Source organism: Lissotriton vulgaris, chromosome 1_2 (genome assembly GCF_964263255.1).
Source record: "Lissotriton vulgaris chromosome 1_2, aLisVul1.2, whole genome shotgun sequence".
In the NCBI taxonomy this organism is placed as follows: domain Eukaryota; kingdom Metazoa; phylum Chordata; class Amphibia; order Caudata; family Salamandridae; genus Lissotriton; species Lissotriton vulgaris.
This window is the reverse complement of record NC_141686.1, coordinates 126,886,357-126,908,962: the sequence shown is the minus strand read 5'-3', so window position 1 is coordinate 126,908,962 and position 22,606 is coordinate 126,886,357. Positions and strand designations below refer to the sequence as shown.

General features: G+C 49.5%; 1 protein-coding gene across 1 annotated transcript in view; it reads right to left on the bottom strand.

The window, feature by feature from the left end:
* Positions 1-22,606, bottom strand: part of AGK (acylglycerol kinase) — a 226,117-nt gene that overhangs the window by 35,796 nt on the left and 167,715 nt on the right. Inside the window, exon 13 of the mRNA XM_086952969.1 lies at positions 4,739-4,809. Coding sequence (XP_086809095.1) covers positions 4,739-4,809 — 71 coding nt within the window. The remainder of the gene's footprint in view (positions 1-4,738; positions 4,810-22,606) is intronic.

Sequence of the window (22,606 nt, the reverse complement as noted above, 5' to 3'; positions counted from 1 at the left end):
TGTATGCTACGAACAGTTGTGAAGACTTCCTGAGATCCTTAGTTTTATCCAGGTAGAACTTTAGGCATCTTTTGAGATCCAAAGAATGCAGTTCTCTTTCTGCTGCTGTGGAAGGGTTCGCAAAGAAGGACTTAAGGACAATCGGTTCATTGAGATGAAAGTCCGAAGGCACCTTTGGTATGAATTTAGGGTTCGGTCTCAGCACCACCCTGTCCTGTCTGAATTGCATATATGGTTCCTGAATGGACAAGGCTTGTAGCTCGCTAACTCTCCTGGCCGATGTTAGAGCGAGCAAGAGCGCCGTTTTCCAGGAGATGTATTTGATAGATGCTCTATGAATGGGTTCAAACGGATGTCTCATAAGTTGGTTGAGTACCAGATTCAGTTGCCAGGTCGGAGGGACTTTCCGAGGCCTCGGAAAGGATCTGTAGAGCCCCTTCAGGAATTGCTTGACCAGCCTACTCGACCACAGAGAAGGCCCTGTGAAAGTTCTGGTGAACCTAGAGATAGCTGCCAGGTGAACCTTAATGGATGCATGTGCCAGTCCTGACTGTGCCAAATGTAGGAGGTATGGTAATATCTGTTCAGGGGTGACAGCGAGTGGTTGCCGGCCCTGGTCTGAACACTAAATGCAGAACCTTTTCCACTTGAGAGAGTAGGTTTTGTTTGTACTGTCCGCTCTCGCTTTCGCCAGGACATCCCTGCAGTCCTGTGGGATATTTAGGTCCCAGAACTCTCTGTGCTCAGGAGCCAGGCTGATAACTTGAGCGATTGGAGGTTCGGGTGTTGTACCTGTCCGTTGGACATCGTTATGAGGTTCGGGTGCTGCCTCAGACGAATCGGTGACCTGATGGAGAGGCGAAGCAGATCCGAGAACCAGTGTTGTCTCGACCAGAACGGGGCAATCAGGATCAGGGTACAGGGCTCCGCTTTCATCTTCCTGAGGAGCCTCGGGATCATCGGGAACGGAGGAAAAGCGTACGCAAACACGCTGAACCAACCGATGGAAAAAGCATTTCCCAGTGACCCTTGTTGGGGATGCCAGCTTGCGTAGTTTGGGCATTTGGTGTTCTCCCTGGTGGCGAACAGATCGATTTTCGGGAGACCCCATTGAGAGAAGATGTGAGCCAGAGCTGATAATGCCGGCCTGCAACCTCGAACCTCAGGAACTTTCTGTGATGCTTGAGGATGGGGATGTGGTAGTAGGCATCCTGGCACTCCTTTTTCCAGAGTGCCCAGGATTTCCTGGATCCTCACCATTCTGAACGATTGGCTCCGCAGGAAGGTGTTGAGGGCCCGGAGGTCTAGAATGGGCCTCCACTTGTTTTCCTTCTGTCGTACAAGAAAGAAGTGGGAATAAAATCCCTTCCCTTTTAAGGATGCTGGGACTCGTTCGATTGCTCCTTTGTGTAGCATGACAGAGAGTTCCTGGAGAAGCAGGCGTAGGTGTTTGTGCGCCCGTCTTTGGGTAGGCGTATTGGGAGGGATGCTGGTGAATTCGAGAGAATGGCCGAATCGTATCATCTGGAGGACCTACTGGTCCGTGGTAATGTGTTGCCAATTGGTGAGGAAATGGGTCAATTTTCCTCCAATTTGAAAGGATGGAGAGGGTGGTAGGACTGGCTGGAGTAATCGGTCACTGGCGGCCGCCAGTGCCTCTCTTGGGATTTTTGCCTCTGAAGGTAGATCTGCCATATGAAGATTGACGACCTTGTTGCTGCTTGTGCTGGTATTGAGTTTTGTTATTGTAGGAATAAGAGGACCTGTTCTGATAGGAACCCCTATAAGAGGACTGACCTCTGGAGCGGTTGCCTCGAAAGGACTGGTTTCGTGACTGCAAAGTGCCGAGTGCCCTGGCAGTATCGGTGTCTTTCTTTATGGTCTGCAGTGCCTCATCGATCTTATCCCCAAAAAGATGCTGGCCGTCGAAGGGCATGTCCAGCACCTTCGATTGCACCTCCTGGCGGAAGGACGTCGCTTTTAACCACCCTTGACGGCGCAGAACAGCAGCTCCAGCAAGCTGACGGAAGCCGGTCATGGCTGCATCAATAGCACAGTCAATTATTTCCGCAGCCGAATTCTGACCTTCCACAAGGAGAGCCTTGACCTCACTCTGGACTGCGTCAGGCAGTTCTTTTACGTAAGGGGCTATGTCCTCCCAGAGTTGGCGATTGTAACGCCCCAACAAAGCGATGGAGTTGGCCACCTTGATGGTCATGGCCGAAGTAGTTGTGAACCTTTTTCCTATTGTGTCAAGCTTCCTGCCTTCTTTGTGTGGAGGAGCGGACAGCGGGGAGGAAGGGTTGCGGGAGTTCTTCTGGGCTGCCTGCGTAACCACCGAATCAGGTTTGGGGTGGCCATTGAGGCAAGCCGCCGCTGTAAGTGGGGCTTTGTATTTCTTGTCTAGGCGTGGAACAACCGCTGGTACAGAAGCGGGTGTCAGCATTAATTTCTTGCCTTGCTCCCACAAGAACTCTATAATTGGAATAGACTTAGCCGACTTTTGCGTCTGCTCTTTGAAGTCGTGCAAGAAGCATTCCGCTTCAGTAGATTCCACGACCATATGGTATCTCTTAGCCGCCCTCTCCACAAGTTTGTGGAAGCCGCCAATGTCCACAGGCGTTGAGTCCGCATGGCGTGGTTGTGGTGAAGCTGGGGATGACGAAGCTGGGGAAGACGCCACATATTCATCTTCGTCATTCTGGTCCGAGTGGACCTCCTGGACCTCTCCTTCTTCCAATTCCTCCTCATCCTCATCATCGTCTGAAGAGTCCACCACCTGAGGTTGGACCTTGTCACGGGGTTTCACTACCTGAGGTTGGACCTTGTCCCGGTGGGTTTGAGGGAGAGGTTGGATTGGGGCGGACGCCGGTGTATGAGCCACAGGTGTCTGATTCCCACTGTCCGCATCTGGGAAGCGTTGCTTGTAATCCTGTACAAGGTATCGCAGGTCATTGACAAGAGTCGCTGGTAGGTATATCATTGGGGTGACCTCCGTGCGGACACTAGTGTGGACGGAATGTTCCTGATAAGTGAACTCCTCCTGTTCCTCATCAGTGCTTTGGCATTTGACATTAAGGTCCGAGGTAGAAGTAGCGGGACCCGGGTGGTAATCCTCTTCTGATTCTTCACTTTGGAAGATTTCCTGAGGTGGTTGCATTTCCACTTTGCTCGGGGACGTTGTTTCCGGTGTAATTTTTAGTTTGGTAGTTTTGCCAGACGTGGCATCTGATCCTGTTGCCGTCGAGGGTGTCGTTGACGGCGTTATCGAGAGGGCCGACACTTCCACCAGTTTGGATTTTTTCCATGGCTCAGTCAGTGTCGTATTCGGCGACGAGTCGTCCGTCGCCGATGTCTTCGTCGTCGACGACGTCTTCGCCGACGGTGGGGTGGTCGACGGTACTTTGGTCGTCGACGACGATTTCGACGTCAATGTTGACGTCGTCGGTGCACACGCCGATGGCGAGCCTGTCGTCGACGTCTTTGCCGACAGCGACTTTGTAATCGGCGTTTTCGTCGTCGACTCCCTCGTCGACGTCTTGTCGTCGACTCCTTCGTCGACGTCTTCGTTGTCGACGGTGGGTTCTTTAGCAATGTCTTTGACGACGATGGGCTCGTCAACGCTGACGTCGTCGGTGTAGTCTTCGTCGTCGACAAGGCCTTCATCGTCGACGACGACGATGTCAGTAGAATAACAGAGGAAACAGGTCTACCTGAGGACGAGGATGTAGTCGTCGTCGTCGACGCTGAAGGCGACGACGCTGATGTCGTCGACACAGTGGTAGTGACTGCGGTAGTCCTCTGGGCATGTCTGGTAGACGACGGAGCAGGCTTTTTAAAAGTTTGATCGTCCCGAACAGACACTGAAGATGTCGTAGATCTTGCCTCTGAAGACTTCTTGTGTGCCTTCTTAGGAGGAGTGTCTGAGGGGCCCGGGGATGTTACCCTAGGCCTCTTTTTGGAGACTTCTGAGGACTTGGAAACACTGCCCTCAGATGATTCCAGAGTGTCTCTGTCCTTAAGCCTGTCGAGCCAGACGAGAAGGCGACCTGCCCTGTCCTTCACGGTCTTTTTAGGGAATGCCCTACATATCCTGCATTTGTCCGAGACGTGGTCCGGGTACAGGCAATATAAGCACAGGTCGTGCTTATCATACGCATGGATCCTTTTCTTCCCACATGAAGAGCAGGCCCTGAAAAGGGCTTTCTTCTGTGATTCCGACATGGAAGAAAGCAGTGGAAAGAAAACACTTACTGCAAAAACAGTGCAGTGAAGTAGTCCTTGAAGAGTTGGGATTGAAGAATCACTTTCAAAGAAAGTTAGATGATTTTGAAGGAAACCTGAGGAGAGCTCAGGCTGGAGACTCCCTAGCACAACGTGCGGTAGAAAATCTGAGGGACTGAGGCTCCTCCCAGGAAGGTTCTAGAGGGAGGTCGGAGCTGATTGGCTGACTGTGAGAGTTTGGTCCTTTTTACATAAGGACAAAGAAAGGCTACTAAGGGGAGGCCCTTAGGCCTATTTTCTCTATGTATGTCTATAGGACATTACTTTTTTATGTACCGGAGGCTCCCGTCTCGGCGACGGGGAATGATTCAGGCATGTGAATCTATGAAAGACACCCCAAATACTGGATAACTGAACTGAGTAATAGTAACACCCTGTTACTTACAAGCCTCCAAATGCACTGTAGAGAAAAAAAGTTCTTATTAACAAGGAAACTATGATCACTGACACTCACCCCACAGTTATGAAGTCTGCTTTACTGATGGTCTCAGGTTCAATGCAAATCATCATTGAGTCTTCTGTACGCTGTGAGAGGTTTAAAAACATGATGAGGTCAACTAACACACAAAACCCATGCCTCAATTTTCTGGCGCACAGTTATGACTATCGATCAAAAAGCACTCCAAGTCGAATGTTTCAGAAAATTCCCACTCTGACATGTCAGCTCTCCCTCTCTTTTGTCTGCTACACAGCATTACACAGGAAATGAGTGGAAGCTGGGCAAAAACTGCCAGGATCTCGCCAAATCCAGTGAATGCCGCATAAGAGAGATGTACTGCCAGCTAAGCAGTGGTTCAGTCTCATCACATACCAGTTGGTATCCAGTCATGGTGCAGTGTGCCTTTGTCTGATAGCGCTATGTTTTTTTTTATTGCAAAGTTATTTAAAACCATCACAATTAACATAAAAGGAACTGTACCAGTATCAAACAATAAAAAAAATCGAAAAGATATCAGCATTCATTAAAGATCAAATCAACTTACAGATAAAACAGTCATCAATTATTAAACGTCCATTAGCTGTCTTTTTCTTGGAGCTTTTGTTCAGAAAATTTCAGGGATTTTACCAATCTGGAGTTTAAATGTGGGAATTTGCCATCAGGCAGTAACTATTTGCTTGAAGCATGTCTGGATTTTTAACAAATTGAGGTGAATAAGGATACGGATACGCCTACTACCTTCCTTCAAAAGTGCTGGGCAAGAACATAAAATGGGCAATATGGATGCACACTTATACTCACAGAGCCTGCAACACATTAACTCTAAAGGCATGGGCCACAGTGGAGGTTGGATTTTGTTAAAAAAGCTCCAAACCAGTAATCTATTAAGTTTATAGCGGGAGAAAACTATTTGCCAAAATAAGCTTGTCTGCGCTCAGAAACATATGTATTTATGATCATCCATGTGTGGGATCTTAGAAATTAAGAAAGTTCCCTCCCAAGACAAATAATGAGCTTGGCACAAATGTAGGGGTTCAAAAGGAAGACCCATGAGTTATGTGAGGACCACATTAGGTTCCAGAGAGGGGCTGGAGTAGTCTTTGGACCTTCCATAATAGCCATAATGACTGGTATTTTGAACATGGAAGAGCGCACAATGTATTGAAGGGAAGCATATAGAAGTGTAGGCAAGACACCTTGATCTATACACGTGGGAGGTAAGAAAGATTGGTCTACATAAAATGCACATAAACCGTAAGACAGTCTAAGTGTTTGAAGATGCAGCATGTACAGTTTCCAGTTACTGTCATGGCAGGCTTGAGTAGAGGAATTTCTGTTTTCCGTCAAGATGAATTCCCCATGTAAATTGAGTTAGCCAAACCTTAGGTACGCATGTCCCAGATTGCAAAGTTCAGCTATTTGGAGTCTGGGTGTTTGAGCTGACCCTTATGTGGAATGAGAAGATCTGGCATGTATGAAAACTTTGTGTAAAAACTGATAGGCATGGTACTCAATGCTTCTACAATTGCCAATCACGCCAAGGGCAATCTGGCGTCCTTGGGATAAGAATCACAGACAATTACCTCAGCAAATACGGGATGAGGGGAAGAGGTGGAAAAGAGTAGGTCAATATCCCTGACCAGTTCATCCATTGTGCTTTACCTATGCACTTGTGTGTACCTGGTAGCGAAGTTTTAGCAGTTTACATTTTTTAAGTGGCTCAAAGGTTTACTGTTGGCGCACTGAACTGCTAAAAATACCTGCGTAGGACGGACGATTGGAATTCTCACTCATGGACTTGTTGTGTTCTGCTAAGCTCGCCCGCAAAGTTGTTATGAAACAGGTGAATGTGGTTTTGGACTGCCAATTGTCAAATCTCTTCCTCTGGATGTAGAACATGGCTGTCACATTGTCTATTATTATGATTGTTGTTATACCCCAGCAAAACTAAGAGGAACACTTTGAGGACTAGTCTTATTGCTTGCAAATCCAGATAGTTTGTGTGGTGTCCCTGGTGTGGCAGAGGGGTCCAGGTGACATGGACAGTTACCTCGCGAAGGTGAGCTTTCCCACACCATGTGGTGGTGATGGCCACATGTGATAGATAGTCTTGAAAGGGCCAGTCGAGCAACAGGTTGTTGCTGTTCTACCAAAGCAGGGAGTGCTGAACACTGACTGTTGCCAACCATAGATCCTGCCAATGCCCCTCTGCTTGTGCCCACTGCCTTGATAACCATTCTGGTAGCAAATGCATGTGCAACCTGCTGTATGGTACAACTGTTATGCAGGAAGCCATCATTCACCCAACAGATTCATGACAGCGCGAACAGTAATTGAACAGTGTGTTCGAAAAAGAAGCAGCAGCTGTTGAAATGCCATTACCCTCTGATGGCTGGGACATGCTTTGCCTGTTATTCAATTTAGGATTAAGCCTAGAAAGGGTTGTATTTGCTGTGGCTATGAAAAAGAGGCATTGCTGTAGGAGTGTGGGCTAGGCATTGTCATTTGCTGCTGCCCTTGATCAGCCAGTCGTCGAAGTATGGGAAGAGGTGTATGGCATTTCCGAGCAACTTTGCTGCTAGGCATTTTGTAAACACCCTTGGTGCTGCAGTGACTCCGAAGGGTTACACCCTGAACTATTAGCGTTATCCACTTACAGTAAACAGAAGGTACTGGTGGTGCACTTGGTGAATGGGGATGTGAAGGTATGTGTTTCAGATCCACGCCAACATGAAGTCGCCTTGGTATAGCAGTAAAAAGTAAAGGCAATACAACCATGTGCAATGTCTATTTGGAGGTACTGGTTCTATTGTGCCCTTTTTGGAGAAGCACCTAAGCCTCTTCTTGGAGAAGGTGGTCTGAACTTACAATATGGTGATGGGGTGGGATGTTTGGAGGGGTTGTGGAGGGGTTGTGTCCCTTGTCTCACAACGGAGAGGACCGACCCACTGATTCACTTTGACCAACGTGATGCGTTAGCACTGTGGTAGGAAGTGCCTCTCTCTTCCCCATACATGTGTAATGTGGTTGGGGGATGGCGAAAGAAGGAAAAGGAGTCACTGCTTTGTAGCAAAGCGGCCCTTGCAGAGCCACTGCTGCCTTTTCCACACCCATTCCCTTTACAGTCCCCTCTATGGATAGTCTTATGGTCCTGGGAGGTCCTGAAAAGACTGCTCGTATTGTTGATACGGGGTGTCTGGCCTAAACTTCTTGTTTGCGACTTCCACTAATTTAATGCTTATGAAAGGAGATATGGGACTGGGGCATTGTAGAGTGCCCATAGGCTTGGCAAGGTCAGTGTCCTTTTTAATTTTTTTGAGCATCTGCTCGACCTGAGGGTCGAACAATACTCTCTTTCAAAAGAGATGTTTGATAGGTGCTGTTGGCGTAAACCCTGACACCTTAAGTCAGGCATGCTCGTGGAGGAGGATGCTTGAACTGATACCTCTATCAGTTGTGTATGCAGGGTCAAGGGCCCATCTAATATTAGCACTGCTAATAGTCTAGCCATCAGCACCCATCTCCTATCCCCTCTTTTGATGGGTATCTGTTAGGTGGTTTACCAGCTCCTCCATCTCCTCTCAGTGGTAGAGCTCATACCTGTGTTCTATTTGAGACCAGAAAGTTGAACTTATCTTCTATAGTATGTAGTTTTAAGTGGTGGTAGTGGGCTCACCTTTGAATTACGATTAAGAAGGAAAACAACGGCTCCTGTGGGATAACACAAAAAGACTCCTGATAGAAATAACACACAATGGCAATATGGGGGGTGGACTGGGGGTCAAAAAAAGAAGCTGTCTACACACGTATCTGGTCTGATATTTCATTGCATAGTTTATATAGACATAAGGAAAACTTAATACAATATACATACAAAAATATACACATAAACTAACAGGTGTTTTTAGTGTCCCAGTGAAATTATAGAACCTACGCTACTCTAGTGACGTTACAGTGACATATAAAAAAGACGGTTTCTATTTTTCATTTGTTTCATCAAGAAGAGGTGACCATGTAGTGTATGTACAATTTGGTCATCCACAATTTAGACAATAGGAAACTGTTGTTTGTGGTCTGCCTCTTTGTACTGTCGACGGCGTTTCGACCCTTTGGGGATGTAGGGTCTCCTCAGGACTGAACAGTGTGGGTACAGCTGTGGGAAATAATGGGGTGTGGGGGGGGGTAATATTAGCTAAGGGCCATCTCGTTTAGATGTTTCTAGTAGAGAAGAGAAGCTGTTTTGTCAGAAGGCATTAAGTGTGTAAATACCTGAGGAGGGCCTGCACAGCTAGTGAGATAAGTGGTGGCACCGTGATATATTTGGTGAAAAATAAAAGACTCACAGGGGTCCCAGCCGCGAGCTGTGGAATGATGAAAAAAATGAACAGTTTAGGATTCACAATAGGGGCGGAAATAAGGTGTATGTAAGACGACCACGTCCTAATACAAGCACTTACCCCATGTGAGGGTGAAGTAAGCAGGCACGTGTGCTGATAGAGCCGGCCTCAAGGCTCTGTTGTATCAATGTAACGGTGGTTCAGGAGATGCGGGGGACTGCAAGGAAATAATGTATAAAGAGGATTGGTCTCGGCACGGGATGGTGCGCTGGGAAATACGAGGAAACCTGCAATGTAATTCTTACCAGAAAACGCACATTGGCGCTCTAAGTGCGTGAGAGCTGTGGTCGGATTTGCCGGATGAATCCTTCTCCTTTGGATAAGGTCTTTCGTGGATGTACCAGGCGCTACAAGAGGGGGAATGCTGATTGCGTTTCAGTCTCAACTCACATAGTTGTTGGATTATAACTACAGCGGGTGACATGCTTGCATACCTGTGATAGGCGTGGTAGCAATGCGGGCTCCGTCTGTGCTCCTGAGGTTCGATGACAACGTGTGTTTTAAACCGCGCGGTATTTGTACTGGGGGTCAACGTGGCCGTTTTAAGACTCTAACGTAGAGGCAAAAGCTCGGATGAGCTCCATGACTCTGTGGTCTATTGTGTGTCGGGGATAGATATGGACAACAGACTAGTCTTGTCCTGAATGTAGTCATGTACTGCGCCCTATTCATCATCATGGAGCAATGTAATACGTATTTTGTGAACACTGAAAATACTAGCTGCAATAAAGTTCTAGAGTATAGTGATCCGAGTGTGAATTGTACAAATACGCTCGTATTTGCCATCCTGCAGTCTCGATGGGAACTGATGGAACCATGAAGCAAACACATTGTTGGATTGCGGCGAATAGTGTGCGAATGCACCTAGAATCGATTAACATTATACACGTGCTTTCACAAGGAAGCTTATGCTAATGATGCAAAAGGTGTCTCACATATGCATGCCTGATTGTTGGAATAATATCACATAAAGAACACTGTAACAGAATGGAATCTGGACACACGGGGATGAATAAATCGTATAACATACAGAAAATGTACCCTGATACAATGATGATTAGGAAATGAAACACATAGAAGCTACTCCTAAGAAACGTAAATATAATGCTCATTTGGACAATGAAAAAAGGTTAGTCATTTGTGTGGACTGACACAAGGAAAGTAGTATAGGCTGACTTACAGGCCAGTTATCTGAATATAGGCCAGATAGACTGATAACAGGAATACAATAGAGTCTGGTATCATTTGAGCATGTGTGTTCTATAATATTTCAAATGCACAAAGGTGTGATGGTATCTTGTGTAATGCAGTCTTGTCATCTCGAACCTGGGTAGGCGTGTGTGCTCCACACCATAATGTGTACAGAGGCGTGTGTCACAGTGATGTTGCAGGGTTTGTCTGGCCCACCTAGTATATCCCAGTGTGTATAACACTTGGTTCTACGGCTACATATGACAAATGACCAGGGTCTGGGGTGTTAAACACTTAATGTAGTAACAAATCCACGCCATTCTTCTGTCGAATTTAACCCCTCTGTGATTGAGTTGGTGCGTTCAATCCAACGACATTCCAGTTATTGTAGGATTTGTGAAAGGTCTCTTCCTCTCGGAGGGACTTGGACCGTATCGATGACCAGCCATCTAATCTCATCTGCTGTGTGCTATTTTTCTGAGTAGTGGCTGACCAGCAGGGCATTGGGAACAGAGTTTCTGATCCTGCTGTGGTGCTGTCCAATGCCTGTTGGGTTTGGCCTATGTACGGCAATCTACATGGACAAGTGATGCAGTATATCACATTTTTTGTTTTACAATTGGCAAAAAAATCCAAGTTCTGTTTGATGCTCAAATGTCTTGGTGTTGGAAATGAATGAGCATGCTACACAATTGCCGCACTTGTAATGGCCCTTGACCTCCGGGAGTCCCCATGTTGCCTGCAGTGATCTGGTTTGTGCTGGGACTTCTAAAGAGGATCTAATGAGATGATCCTTCACATTCCTGCCCCTTTTAAAAGCAAACATTGGGACCTCAATGCTTGGGTCTAATTTCTTGATAATATGCCAGTTTTTGTAATCAACTGGCGCAACTTGTTGGCATGTATACCAAAAGTAGTGACACAGATAAGTCTGCTTATTGTTGACTTCTCCTTGGGCGTTAGCAGTGTTTCTCTTGGGCAAAACCATACTCTTTTAGAATCAAACATTTTTATTGAGCGGCAAGATACCAGATAACACAGCCCAGCTGCCTACATCAACCTGTCGGCAGGGCGGATACACAAGTCATAGACACGGAGTATGGGTCTGTACCCCGGATGTCGACCCCGCGTAAATGAAGGCTCCACAGCTCCACCTGCAACTCAGCCACAATTTTATACATAACACAGCAATATAATGAGTAAAAGAGAAACAGTGCCCCACCCCTCCCAAACCCCCACCCATCCAAAGCCCCCCATCCTCCCGCCACCCAAACCCACCCCGCTCCGCATCAGCTCTACATTGTCCTAGGTAACCTTACAATCCTACCAACCAGCCCAGTCACGTGCATTGTCTTTCAAGGGCCCGGCGTGGCGCCCACAGGTTCTAATGGGATAAGCTGCAAGATTTGCAGATACTTTGTGCATGTCACTTCCCGTAAGTCTTTGGACAGGAGTCGCAGAAAAGGGCCCCACAGCTTAGCATATTCCGAACCCTTCCCATTCACACTCAAGGAAAGCCGTTCCATAGCCAGAGTATGCCACAATCTTTGAATCCAGTCCCGAAAGTCAGGTATCGCCGGGGAACCCCAGTGAGCGAGCAGGACCTGTTGTACTGCTAGTAGAGCCAACGTAATCTGCCTGCCCCCAAGAGAGCGCAGCGGAAAAGAAGTGGAATGAGGTAACCCCAGCTGTGTATGTTCGGGAAGTCGCGGAAGAGTAATCTGAAAAGCAGTATTTAGTTCATCAAGGACCACCGCCCAATAGCGCTCTAGTTTCGGGCACCGCCATAGCAAGTGTATCAGAGTCCCAGTCATCCTGCAGCCCCTCCAGCAGACACCTGACTTCACCTTGTCCCATGCCTGGATGCGCGCGGGTGTGTAGTACCAATATGTTGCAGTTTTTTAGGCCGATTCGATCCCAGCAGTATTGGATGTCGTGTGGTGCGCCCTATAAAACACGTGCTCCCACTCTTTGGGCGTCAGCGGGCGTCTTAAATATCTCCCAGTGGACCTGCGCCTTGGTGCGTTGCTTCCGCGGGCAGCGGAGGATCATTGCATAAAGCTCCGAAATAAGGCTCCGATCATCCTTCTTGCACACCAGCCACCGTTCAAAGGCCGTGAGGGGCCGCGACATGAGTGCAACATTGGTTGGTTGAGTCACCCAATGTGCAACCTGCACATGATAGAACTCGTCCTTTGTGCGCAGCAGGAAGTATTCAGATCGTAGTGTGAAATGGGATTAGCCCTTCCAGATCGAAGAGCGAGCCCACCCTCTTACACCCCTCCTCTTGCCAGTGCTGGAAGATCGGGGAGGCACAACCCGGCGGAAAGTCAGGATTATCCACTATCGGCATCATCGGAGAAGGGAAGGACGTCCAACCGTTGCGCAACCCCAACTGGTCCCAGGCCTTGAGCGTCGGTGAAGTTACTGGAGAAGAGTACAAACCCCACGCCCTATGTTTGCGCGGCAACCAGAGCTCCCGCCAAATGTTACATCCAGCCACAGACTGGTCCATAAAGTTCCAGTGTTTACTGGACAGGGGCCTATTCCACTCAGCCATGTATCGAAGACAGGATGCTTGAAAGTAAGCAGCAAGGAGCGGAAAACCCAATCCCCCAGCGGCTTTCGGTGTAGTTGTCACTGTAAACGCAAAGCGTGGCCTCTTAGGAACTTATTGAGAAGACCTGAAGCCTCCGCAGCACACCCGGCGGTGGGCTCAGAGGCAGCATCTGAAAAACAGAGAATGCGGGGTAGTGCCGTCATTTTGATAGCGGCCAGTCTCCCAAACTATGACAACCCCAGGCGGGTCCAGTCCGCTAATGCCTTAGTAATCTGTTCGGCTAGAGTCGCATAGTTTAAGTAAAGCGTTTTAGGGATGGTCGAGGCCAGCCGTATACCCAGATACGTGATATCCGAATGGAGCCATTGGAACGGGAAGTCCCTCTGCAGGTCCGCCACATCAGCTTCAGGGACTGAGATATTGAGAATTTGTGACTTGGTGAAGTTAACCTTAAAGCTTGCAGCGTTTTGAAAGGCCAGTAGTTCTGCTGAGAGGCACCGCAGAGAGGAATGGGGGTTAGGTAGAGCTAAGATGACGTCGTCCGCGTACAGACTAACTTTGTGGATATCCGCCCCAAATTGGAGCCCCGAGATATCGGCGTGAGAGCGAACGCGCTGAGCAAAAGGCTCCATATAGAGCGCAAAGATCAGTGGGGATAGGGGCACCCCTGTCGCGTCCCCCTAGTAATAGAGAAGGCGCTGGACCGACCCCCATTTACCTGCACCACCGCTGTAGGAGCCGCGTAGAGGCACTGGATACATTTCAGAAAATTGTCCCCAATCCCAAAGGCCCACAGGAACTCAAACATGTAATTCCAGTCGACGCGGTCAAATGCTTTCTCCGCGTCAATAGAAAGCAAGAAAGCCTGCGACCCGGATCGGTGTACTGAATCCAGTAGATGAAGCATCCTCTTGGTGTTATCACCCCCCTGTCTAGTTGGTATAAACCCCGCTTGATCAGGGTCGATCACCACATCCATCAGAGGGCTGAGCCTCGCTGCCAACACCCCCGCAAACAGCTTAGCGTCAATGTTGAGAAGGGAGATCGGCCTATAAGAGCCGCATTCCGTAGGGTCTTTCCGCGGTTTGGGGATGACAGTGACGGCCGCTTCAGTCATGGAGGGAGTGACTACCCCGGTGTCTAGGAAAGAGTTAAAAAGGCGAGTGAGGAGAGGGGACAGCTCCTTACAGTATGTTTTATAAAAAAGAGCTGAGAATCCGTTCAGCCCAGGTGATGTGGCCAGTTTCAATCGCGCAATAGACGAGATAACTTCCTCCACTCAGCATCCAACATCTCAGCTGAGTCTCGATACAGAGGTGTAATACCAGAGGCTGCAAGATACTCCTCAATGCTCTTTGGGGCGGTACCCTCTTTCTGGTAGAGCGACTGATAAAAGTGACAGAAGGTGTTTAGTATGTCAGCGTCCGCGGTGTGGGTCTGTGCCCGATGATCCTTGATTGCTTGTATTGTGTGTGCTTGTGTTCGCGCACGAAGCCTATGTGCGAGTATCTTACCCCCTTTGTCCCTGCAAAGAAAACATTTGTGCCGTAAGCGCAGTAGTGCATGCGCCGCCCTGTCCAGATCAAGATGTTTGAGCATGCGCCTCTTGGTCTCAAGCTCTCTCCAGACCCGAGGCGCCCCAGTTCTCTTATGAATTGCCTCCAGTCCGCGCACATCCCCCTCCAGCTCTGCTCGCTTTTCCCTGTGCAATTTAGCATACGTTGCCGAGAGGGCTATCAAATCACCCCTCACCACCAATTTGGGCGCTTCCCAGATCGAGGCAAGCGGGGTGTCCTCTACTCTATTGTCTTCCAGGTAGTGTGTAATAGTATCCCACAGCTTCGCCACTACCGCCTCAGAGTGAAGCATGGTGTCCCGGAGCCGCCAGCCAGCCGACGGCGGTCGAGCACCGGTAAGCGAAACTTCCACAGAAATGAGCGCATGGTCAGAGAGGGAGTGCAGTGTAATGTCTGCCGCATATAGATGGGGTAGCAAGAAGGACGAGGCTAAGAAGTGATCAAGGCGCGCATAGGTCTTGTGGGCGGCAGAGTAGTAGGTGTAATCGCGCTCTTGGGGGTGCTGAACGCACCATACATCATGCAGTCCCCCCTCCGAGAGCCACTGCTTCCCCTCCTGCGTCCATGCCCCTGTTCGACGGGACCGCTGCTCCGACCTATCTATCAATCAATCAATCAATCAATCAATCAATCATCGCATTTATATAGCGCACTACTTACCCAGTGGGTCTCAAGGCGCTGGGGTAGGGGGATCTGCTACTGCTCGGACAACCAGGTCTTGAGTTGCTTCCTGAAGGCGAGGTGGTCCTGGGTCAGGCGGAGGTGGGTGGGGAGGGAGTTCCATGTCTTGGCGGCGAGGTAGGAGAAGGACCGTCCCCCTGTGGTGGCTCTACGGATGCGGGGGACGGCGGCGAGGGCGTGGCTGGTCGATCGAAGCTGGCGTTTGGGAGCGTAGAAGTTGAGGCGGCTGTTGAGGTATCCTGGGCCTTGGCTGTGTAGGGCTTTGTGTGCGTGGGTGAGGAGACGGAAGGTGATTCTCTTGTTGACCGGGAGCCAGTGCAGGTCTCTCAGATGTCCGGAGATGTGGCTGCGGCGGGGGATGTCCAGGATGAGTCGTGCTGAGGCGTTCTGGATCCGCTGGAGTCTCTTCCGGAGTTTGGCGGTGGTTCCGGCGTAGAGGGTGTTGCCGTAGTCCAGACAGCTGGTGACGAGGGCCTGGGTGACCGTCTTCCTGGTCTCGGTGGGGATCCACCGGAAGATCTTACGTAGCATGCGCAGGATGTTGAAGCACGACGAGGAGACGGCGTTGACTTGTCTGGTCATGGAGAGGGAGGAGTCCAGGATGAAGCCCAGGTTGCGTGCCTGGTCTGTTGGTTTGGGTGCGCTGCCTAGGGCGGGGGGCCACCAGGAGTCGTCCCAAGCGGCGGGTGAGGATCCCAGGATGAGGACTTCCGTCTTATCTGAGTTCAGTTTCAGGCTGCTGTTCTACATCCATTCGGCTACCTCTTTCATCCCTTCGTGAAGGTTGGCTCTGGCGGTGGCGGGGTCGTTGGTAAGGGAGAGGATCAGCTGGGTGTCGTCGGCGTAGGAGATGATGATGCCTCCCTCCATGATAAGATTAAGATCACCACCCACTAGCACCAGCACCTCTGGGGAGGCAAGCACCTGAGCAAGGGCTGAACGCAGGAATGCTTCTTGTTGGACATTCGGGGCATAGGTGGAACCTATCGTGAAAGTCGTCCCCCCCCCCACTGCACTCGTACAGCCAAGCATCTTCCTCTAATATCGACCACTTGACACAGTACTTTACAATGCATACGGGTGCTAAACAACAACGCCATCCCATTTTTCTTATTCGGGCTAGAAGACCAAAGCTGCAAGGGAAAACGCTTATCTCGCATGCCCGGATGTCTTTGGCAAGGAGATGGGTTTCTTGTAGGAGACACACATCACTATCCGCACCCTCCAGAAGGGACAAAATCGCAGCCCGCTTTACCGGGTCGTTGAGTCCCCTAACGTTGAGACTCACCACTTTCAAAGGCCTAGGCATTTGTCATACAACAGAGGTACAGCGCAAACCCCCAATACAACAACCAAAACAACTATGCTGGACAAGCACACTACAAGCCCCCAAAGAATTCCAGCCAGATTCCATTCACATGGAGGAAAAACATTCAACAGCCTGCTCATAGCCCCCAAAAGCTGATGCGGAGCCCCCCCCACCCCACCGACCCTCCCTACCCCCATCGCCCCGCTTCCCCACAAAGTAAAGGCTCCCTAACAACACAAGCCCCAACAGTGTGACCCTAGATCCCAACAGAACAAAGAGAAAGAATAAACGGTAGTCCGTTGAACAGGCCCCAACAGCAGGGGAACATGGCACCAACCCACCCACATCACAAGTCCTGATGCAGGACATCCCCCAAGGTGAGGACAGAGAAACATTACCCATCTGGATCCTGTGGACAGCCACCTCCGGTGCCCGCTAGAGGCCGGCAAGAGCCAAGCCAAAGACCCAGTCCTCAGGTGCCCGCTGGGGCCTCCGTCACCAAAGCCACAGAAGCCACTGCTGCTCCTCTCTCTCGCAGGCTCACTGACAGGTCAGGCTTTGTCGTCGTCGCCACCTTGCCGACTCTCTGCCACTCCGAGGACTGGCGCCGTTGCCTATTAGGGGAGTTGCTGGGTTCAGTCGGTGTAGTGGGTCGGTTAAGACCCAAGATGTCCCGAGCCGCATCCAGTGACTGAACCTGGATCAGCTTGGCCTTCCATTTAAAGATAAGTCTGAATGGGTGCCCCCACGAGTAGGGAACACCTTGCTCCCTCAGGAAGGTAGTGACAGGCCTAAACACTCTCCGCTTAATCAGAGTAGAGGCTGCAAGATCCTGAAACAACACAGGAAGGTGATCCCGGAATTCAAGGGGGGTGTGGTCACGCGCCTTTCTCAAAATTCGTTCCAGGATATCAGAAGGGGGGGCCTGGGGTCCTCGCGGTAGGCCAACCTGGTGCACTCTGTCCATTTGGATCTCCTGTAGGTCCTCCTCGCTCAAGACGTGCCGAAAGAGAGCCTCCACATATTCCCTCAGGTCCGCTCCCTCACCCTTCCATGGCACCGCCCTTATTCGTATATTATTGCGGCGGGATCTGTTCTCCAAGTCGTCAGTGTGGGCCTGCAGGTCTATGTTTTGCTCCATGAGGCGTAATACATCCTGTTGGAGACGATGCACATCCTCTGCCGTCGCTAAATCATGTTCCTCTAGCGTCGCGACACACTCTCCCACACCATCCACATCCCACCGCACCTCCTTCAGATCGGATGCAAGCTGGGAGCGTAGTTCCATGATGTCCTCCGTTATAGCAGCGAACAATTCCATCATAAAAGCCTTTGTGGCAGGAGCCTCACTGTCGTCGCGGCACGGGGACTTGTCAGCAGCCGGCAAGGCCGTTTGTGGCGCACTTTTCTGGGAGCTTTCCTTCGGCAGCTTGTTTTTCTTAGGCCTGTTCGCCGCCATTTTGTCCCCCACTTGTCGCAATGCAGGCGTGGAGTCCACTGCCCAATTCCCCCCGATCGTGCCGCTGTCTCGACGACCACACCGGCCCAGACGTCAGGAAAGGCCGAGGCGGGACAGACCCTGGGACCAGATGATCACCCACAGGGCGGCAAACTATCTTGCGCCACACCAGGATCGACAGGGCCTCTCAGGTCGTCGTGGCCCACCGCTGGCAAAGGCGGATTAGAGGAAGCGAGGCGCAACGCCCGCTAGTCATTCACTCAATGACACCCAGGTCTACACAGGACCCTCTCTGCAGTCACGTCGTCAGGCCTCACTTGCGCAGGTCCGGCCCCCACTTTCACCGTGCTCCAAGCGCTATAAGGTCCTGCCCAGATCAGGGCGCTAAAAGCTGCGCAGGCCCTTCAAGGCACTCACGTCACCAAGCGCTGCAGCTCGAGAGGCCAGGGGCGGGTGACGGGCCCCCAGGCCCCTCTGTGTACTCCGGCGCGGGGAACCACCAGGACTCCTCACTCTAGCGCTAGGTGCACAGTACCCTCCGTCGGGGCATGGGGAATTCACCCGTCCCCAATGCAGGCCGTCAGTAGACCTCCGAGCTGTCCGCCGAACTGCGGACCGACAATCAGGCGCCCCACTAGGTCTCAGCCGCACACCTCACCTTCCAAGGGCCCGTCTGACACAGGGCCGAGGGAATGCCGGCCTCCGGTCGCTGCAGGGCATCTGCGGCGTAGTCTCGTTCCGCTGGGCCGCTCCTGTAGTGGCGTCACCATGGGGCTCCGGTACCGCTCCTCGCTGCTGAGCGTCACTCTCGAGTGCCAGCCAGGGTCGGGCCAGCACCGGCCCGACCCCCACCACAGTCACCACTTCAGGAGCCCCCCCGTGTGCGCTGCGGGCAGCCACCGCTTGTCACGCGGCTCCCCAGTCCCACGGCTCAAGCAGGCCACACTCAGCACGTCTCCGTTTCCCCGCCTGGAGCCTGTAAATAACGCCACACAGCCCGTCCGGACAGCCCCAGGACACCGCCTCTGGGCACTCTGCAGGGTGCTATACATTGCTAGTAGATATGTGGCGCCGGAGGGACTGAAAAACACGTCCTACTCCGCCGCCATCTTGGCCACGCCCCCCCCAAACCATACTCTTTTGAGGGAATTTTTTACTAGTTTGTTTGAATAGCCCCTGGATAGTAGTTTGTTCCTCAGTATGTTAGCCTCTCTCATATAATCAACCTTCTTGGTGCAATTGCGCCGCAGTCTCAAAAATTGACCATAAGGTAAGCCGTCTCTTAGCGCTCTTGGATGGTGACTATAGTAAGTGTCTTGTGCTCAGTGGGTTTTCGATGTAAAGATGTGTATAGTTGAGCTTCCTTGTATTGGATATTTAAGACAAGGAAGGCTACAGTGGATTTGTGAATAGTATAAGTAAAGGTGAGGTGTGATTGTACTGAGTTCAAGTACGTGACAAAGTTTCTGAATTCAGAATAACTTCCTGACCAGATAAGGAAGATATCGTCTATGTACCGCTTCCAGCTTGAGATTCGGGGGCGGTACATGTTAATGTTATTCAAGACATATCTGTGCTCCACATAGTCCATGTATATGTTAGCTAAATTGGGAGCAAAAATTGCTCCCATACTGGTACCAGAGCACTGCTGGTAATAACTGCCTTCTGATACAAAGTAGCTGTGTGTGAGAGCAATGTGCAGGAGTGCGACAATGAAAGAGGTGGGTACTTGTATGGGTCTGGGTCTGGTGTCTAAGAGGTCTTTAATGACTTGTATGCATTCTCTTTGCGGTATGTTAGTGTACAAAGGTGATGTCGAGGGTGGCTAGCCATTCGTCCTCTATGTTGTAAGGTCTTCCCTCTAGTAGGTGTATCATGTGCATGTGAATGTTGCTGACGCAAGGGGATATTCACAAGGTGAGGAATCCACTGGCAGATGTATCTATCAGAAATCTATGTACTTTCCAATGGGTTCAAGAATTGAACCACAACCCCAGAGTATTGGGGGCCCCGGAGGATTGGTGGGACTCTTGTGTATTATTGGGATAGTGTACAAGACAGAGGTTCTAGGCTGATCAGCTTTGAGGTACTCAAATTCCTTCTTGCTGACAAAGCCTAGATTTAATCCTTCGGTGGTGACACTGAGGATTTGTTCTCTAATGCTTGCTAGAGGGTTCATATTGAGTTTTTTGTAGTGCCTTTCTTCTCTTATCTGGCTCCTAATCTCAGTGTCAAAATCCTCTCTACTTTGTATGACAACCCCGCCGCCCTTGTCTACAGGTTTAAGAATTATTGACTGATCATTTTTTAGATTATCCAGTGCTATGCGTTCTTCTATGCTGATATTGTATGGAATGTATTTGTGGCCATTTTTCATACCCTCAATACCCATCAGGACAAGTTTTTCAAATGTCAGCAGTTCGGGTGGCATCATGCCATTGGTAGGGTAAAAGGTCGATGGGGGTCTCAGACCTGTGACAGAGTCTTGTGTGTAATTCTCTTTGCCCATAAAGAATAGCTTCAGTATTATATTTCTGAAGAATTGGTACATTTCAGTTTTGAGATTAAAGAAATTTGAGGGTTCTGTGATGACAAAAGATAGTCCTTTACTTAGGGGCGATATCTACGATGAGGATTAAACATGTTGGGACAGGTTAAATATGGGAATACTCTCTGTTCTATGGGGCCCTATACTCAATATGGCTGGGGACCCCATTGGAAATGTTGGTTCCGTGTCTGACGTTCCCCTGAATATTGTTGCCATGTTTTAGTTTTTCTCGTGCCTCCTCGGTCTAAAAAAGGCTGCCCAGAGTGACTGTCTTGGTGGCTGGGCCCTGGTTGGGCGTCTGAATCACTAGAGCCCCCTGAGGACTCAGAAAAAGTGACAGGCTGGTTCCTCCTGAATCTACCCCAAGTGTTTTGTCTGTTCTGCACTCCTATATTGTTGTAGTATTCTTCTCTTAGGTAGGCGTACACTTTTTCCTTTTTTTCCACTGTAATGTCACTAGAGTAGCGTAGGTTCTATGATAATTTCAGTGGGACACTAAATCACCTGTTAATTTATGTGTATATTTTTGTATGTATATTGTATTAAGTTTTCCTTATGTCTATATAAACAATGCAATGAAATATCAGACCAGATACGTGTGTAGACAGCTTTTTTTGACACTCAGTCCACCCCCCATATTGCCATTGTGCGTTATTTTTATCAAGAGTCTTTTTGTATTATCCCACAGGAGCCATTGTTTTCCTTCTACTGTACACCCAGGCTCCCAGTGAGTAGGGTTCCCTTGTTCCCCCTTCCACCACCTTTAAATTGCTGCATGATATACAGTAATATCATCTAGAAGGGATAGCATGGTTTGGCAGGATATGGCTCTAGATCTGGGTAGTATTGCGGGTCTACCACATTATCTTCCCATGGATCCTGATGGGCTTGTCAGAGGTGACCTGTGGATAGTAGACAGTCTGAGGTTTGAGTCAGTGCCTTGCGGCACAGGTGGAGAAGTATGTGATGGTGGTGGTAGGAAGTGTGGATGTTAATGGAGGGAATGGTTTAGGACTGGTGAGAGTTTTGAACTCTTTCGGGATTTAACAGTATAGAAGAGTAAAGTCCTAGTTTAACCTCAAAGTCAACCTGGAATTTTTTTGGATGAGTCCTGGGGCCAGAGGTTTGACAAGTATTCTGCACAGAGGAGGTCAACATAAATACGCGAGAAATACAGCTACCTGGAACATTGGAATAGCCAGGTTTTGAACTTTATAAGTTAGTTGACCAGGTACAGGAACACCTAGTGCCCAGTTACCCTCAAGAAGGCCACTAGGGCATGCATTTTGTGATGACCCTGGGAGTCAAGCGAAGCCCACAAGGAAGCTCTTTTAATTGGTAATGTCACCCTGCCACTTCAAACTGTAGAAATTCGACTTTACATGTATGAGGATATTGAAGTATGCACCTAGTAGATCTAGTGATGTCATGGAATCCCCTGTGTTCACGAGTTTAAGGATCTCTTGTAAGGATAGTATCCTGAATGTTTGTTTCAGATCTTCAAGTACATCACCTGTCCACATTTTACTGATTTATTTTTGATGAGGAAGAAGTTGGGAGTAGAAACCTGCGTTGCGTTGAAACCACTGAACCTCCTCTATTGCACCCTTGGAGAGGAGCAAACACACTTCCTGCTTCAGCAGAGGCAGATGACGATTGGATGCTCCGTGAGTCTGAACAAATTCCAGGGTGTGACTGTGTTGCATTATGCCAGCATCACTTGTGCCTAGAGGTGTCCTGTGATTTTCCCCTAGCCGGAGGACATCTTTCTGAGGGTTGCCATGCGTATGATGATGCTGCTGCTGTTCTGTATTGCTGTTGTGAGGAGTATTGTGAGTGATACTCTTGTTGAAGATATGGTTGGTACCCATTCTGTTGATAAGGTACTCTGGACATAAATTGCCCTCTTTCTCTGCCTTCTCGAAAGGACGGGAAGAGTCTTTGATGTAAATTGCCCAGTGATGGTGCAATATCGTTCACATTCTTTCTGAAAAGATTTTTGCCATTAAATGGCACGTCATGTCACGAATCTTTGCCTGCTCTTCTGGGCAGAACAAAGTAGTCTTCAGCCAACCTTGGTGTCGTAGAACAGCGGCCCCTGCCATCTGCCACAAAAGTATCCCGCATAGTAATGGGAGGGATTGTACTATCTTTTGGAGGT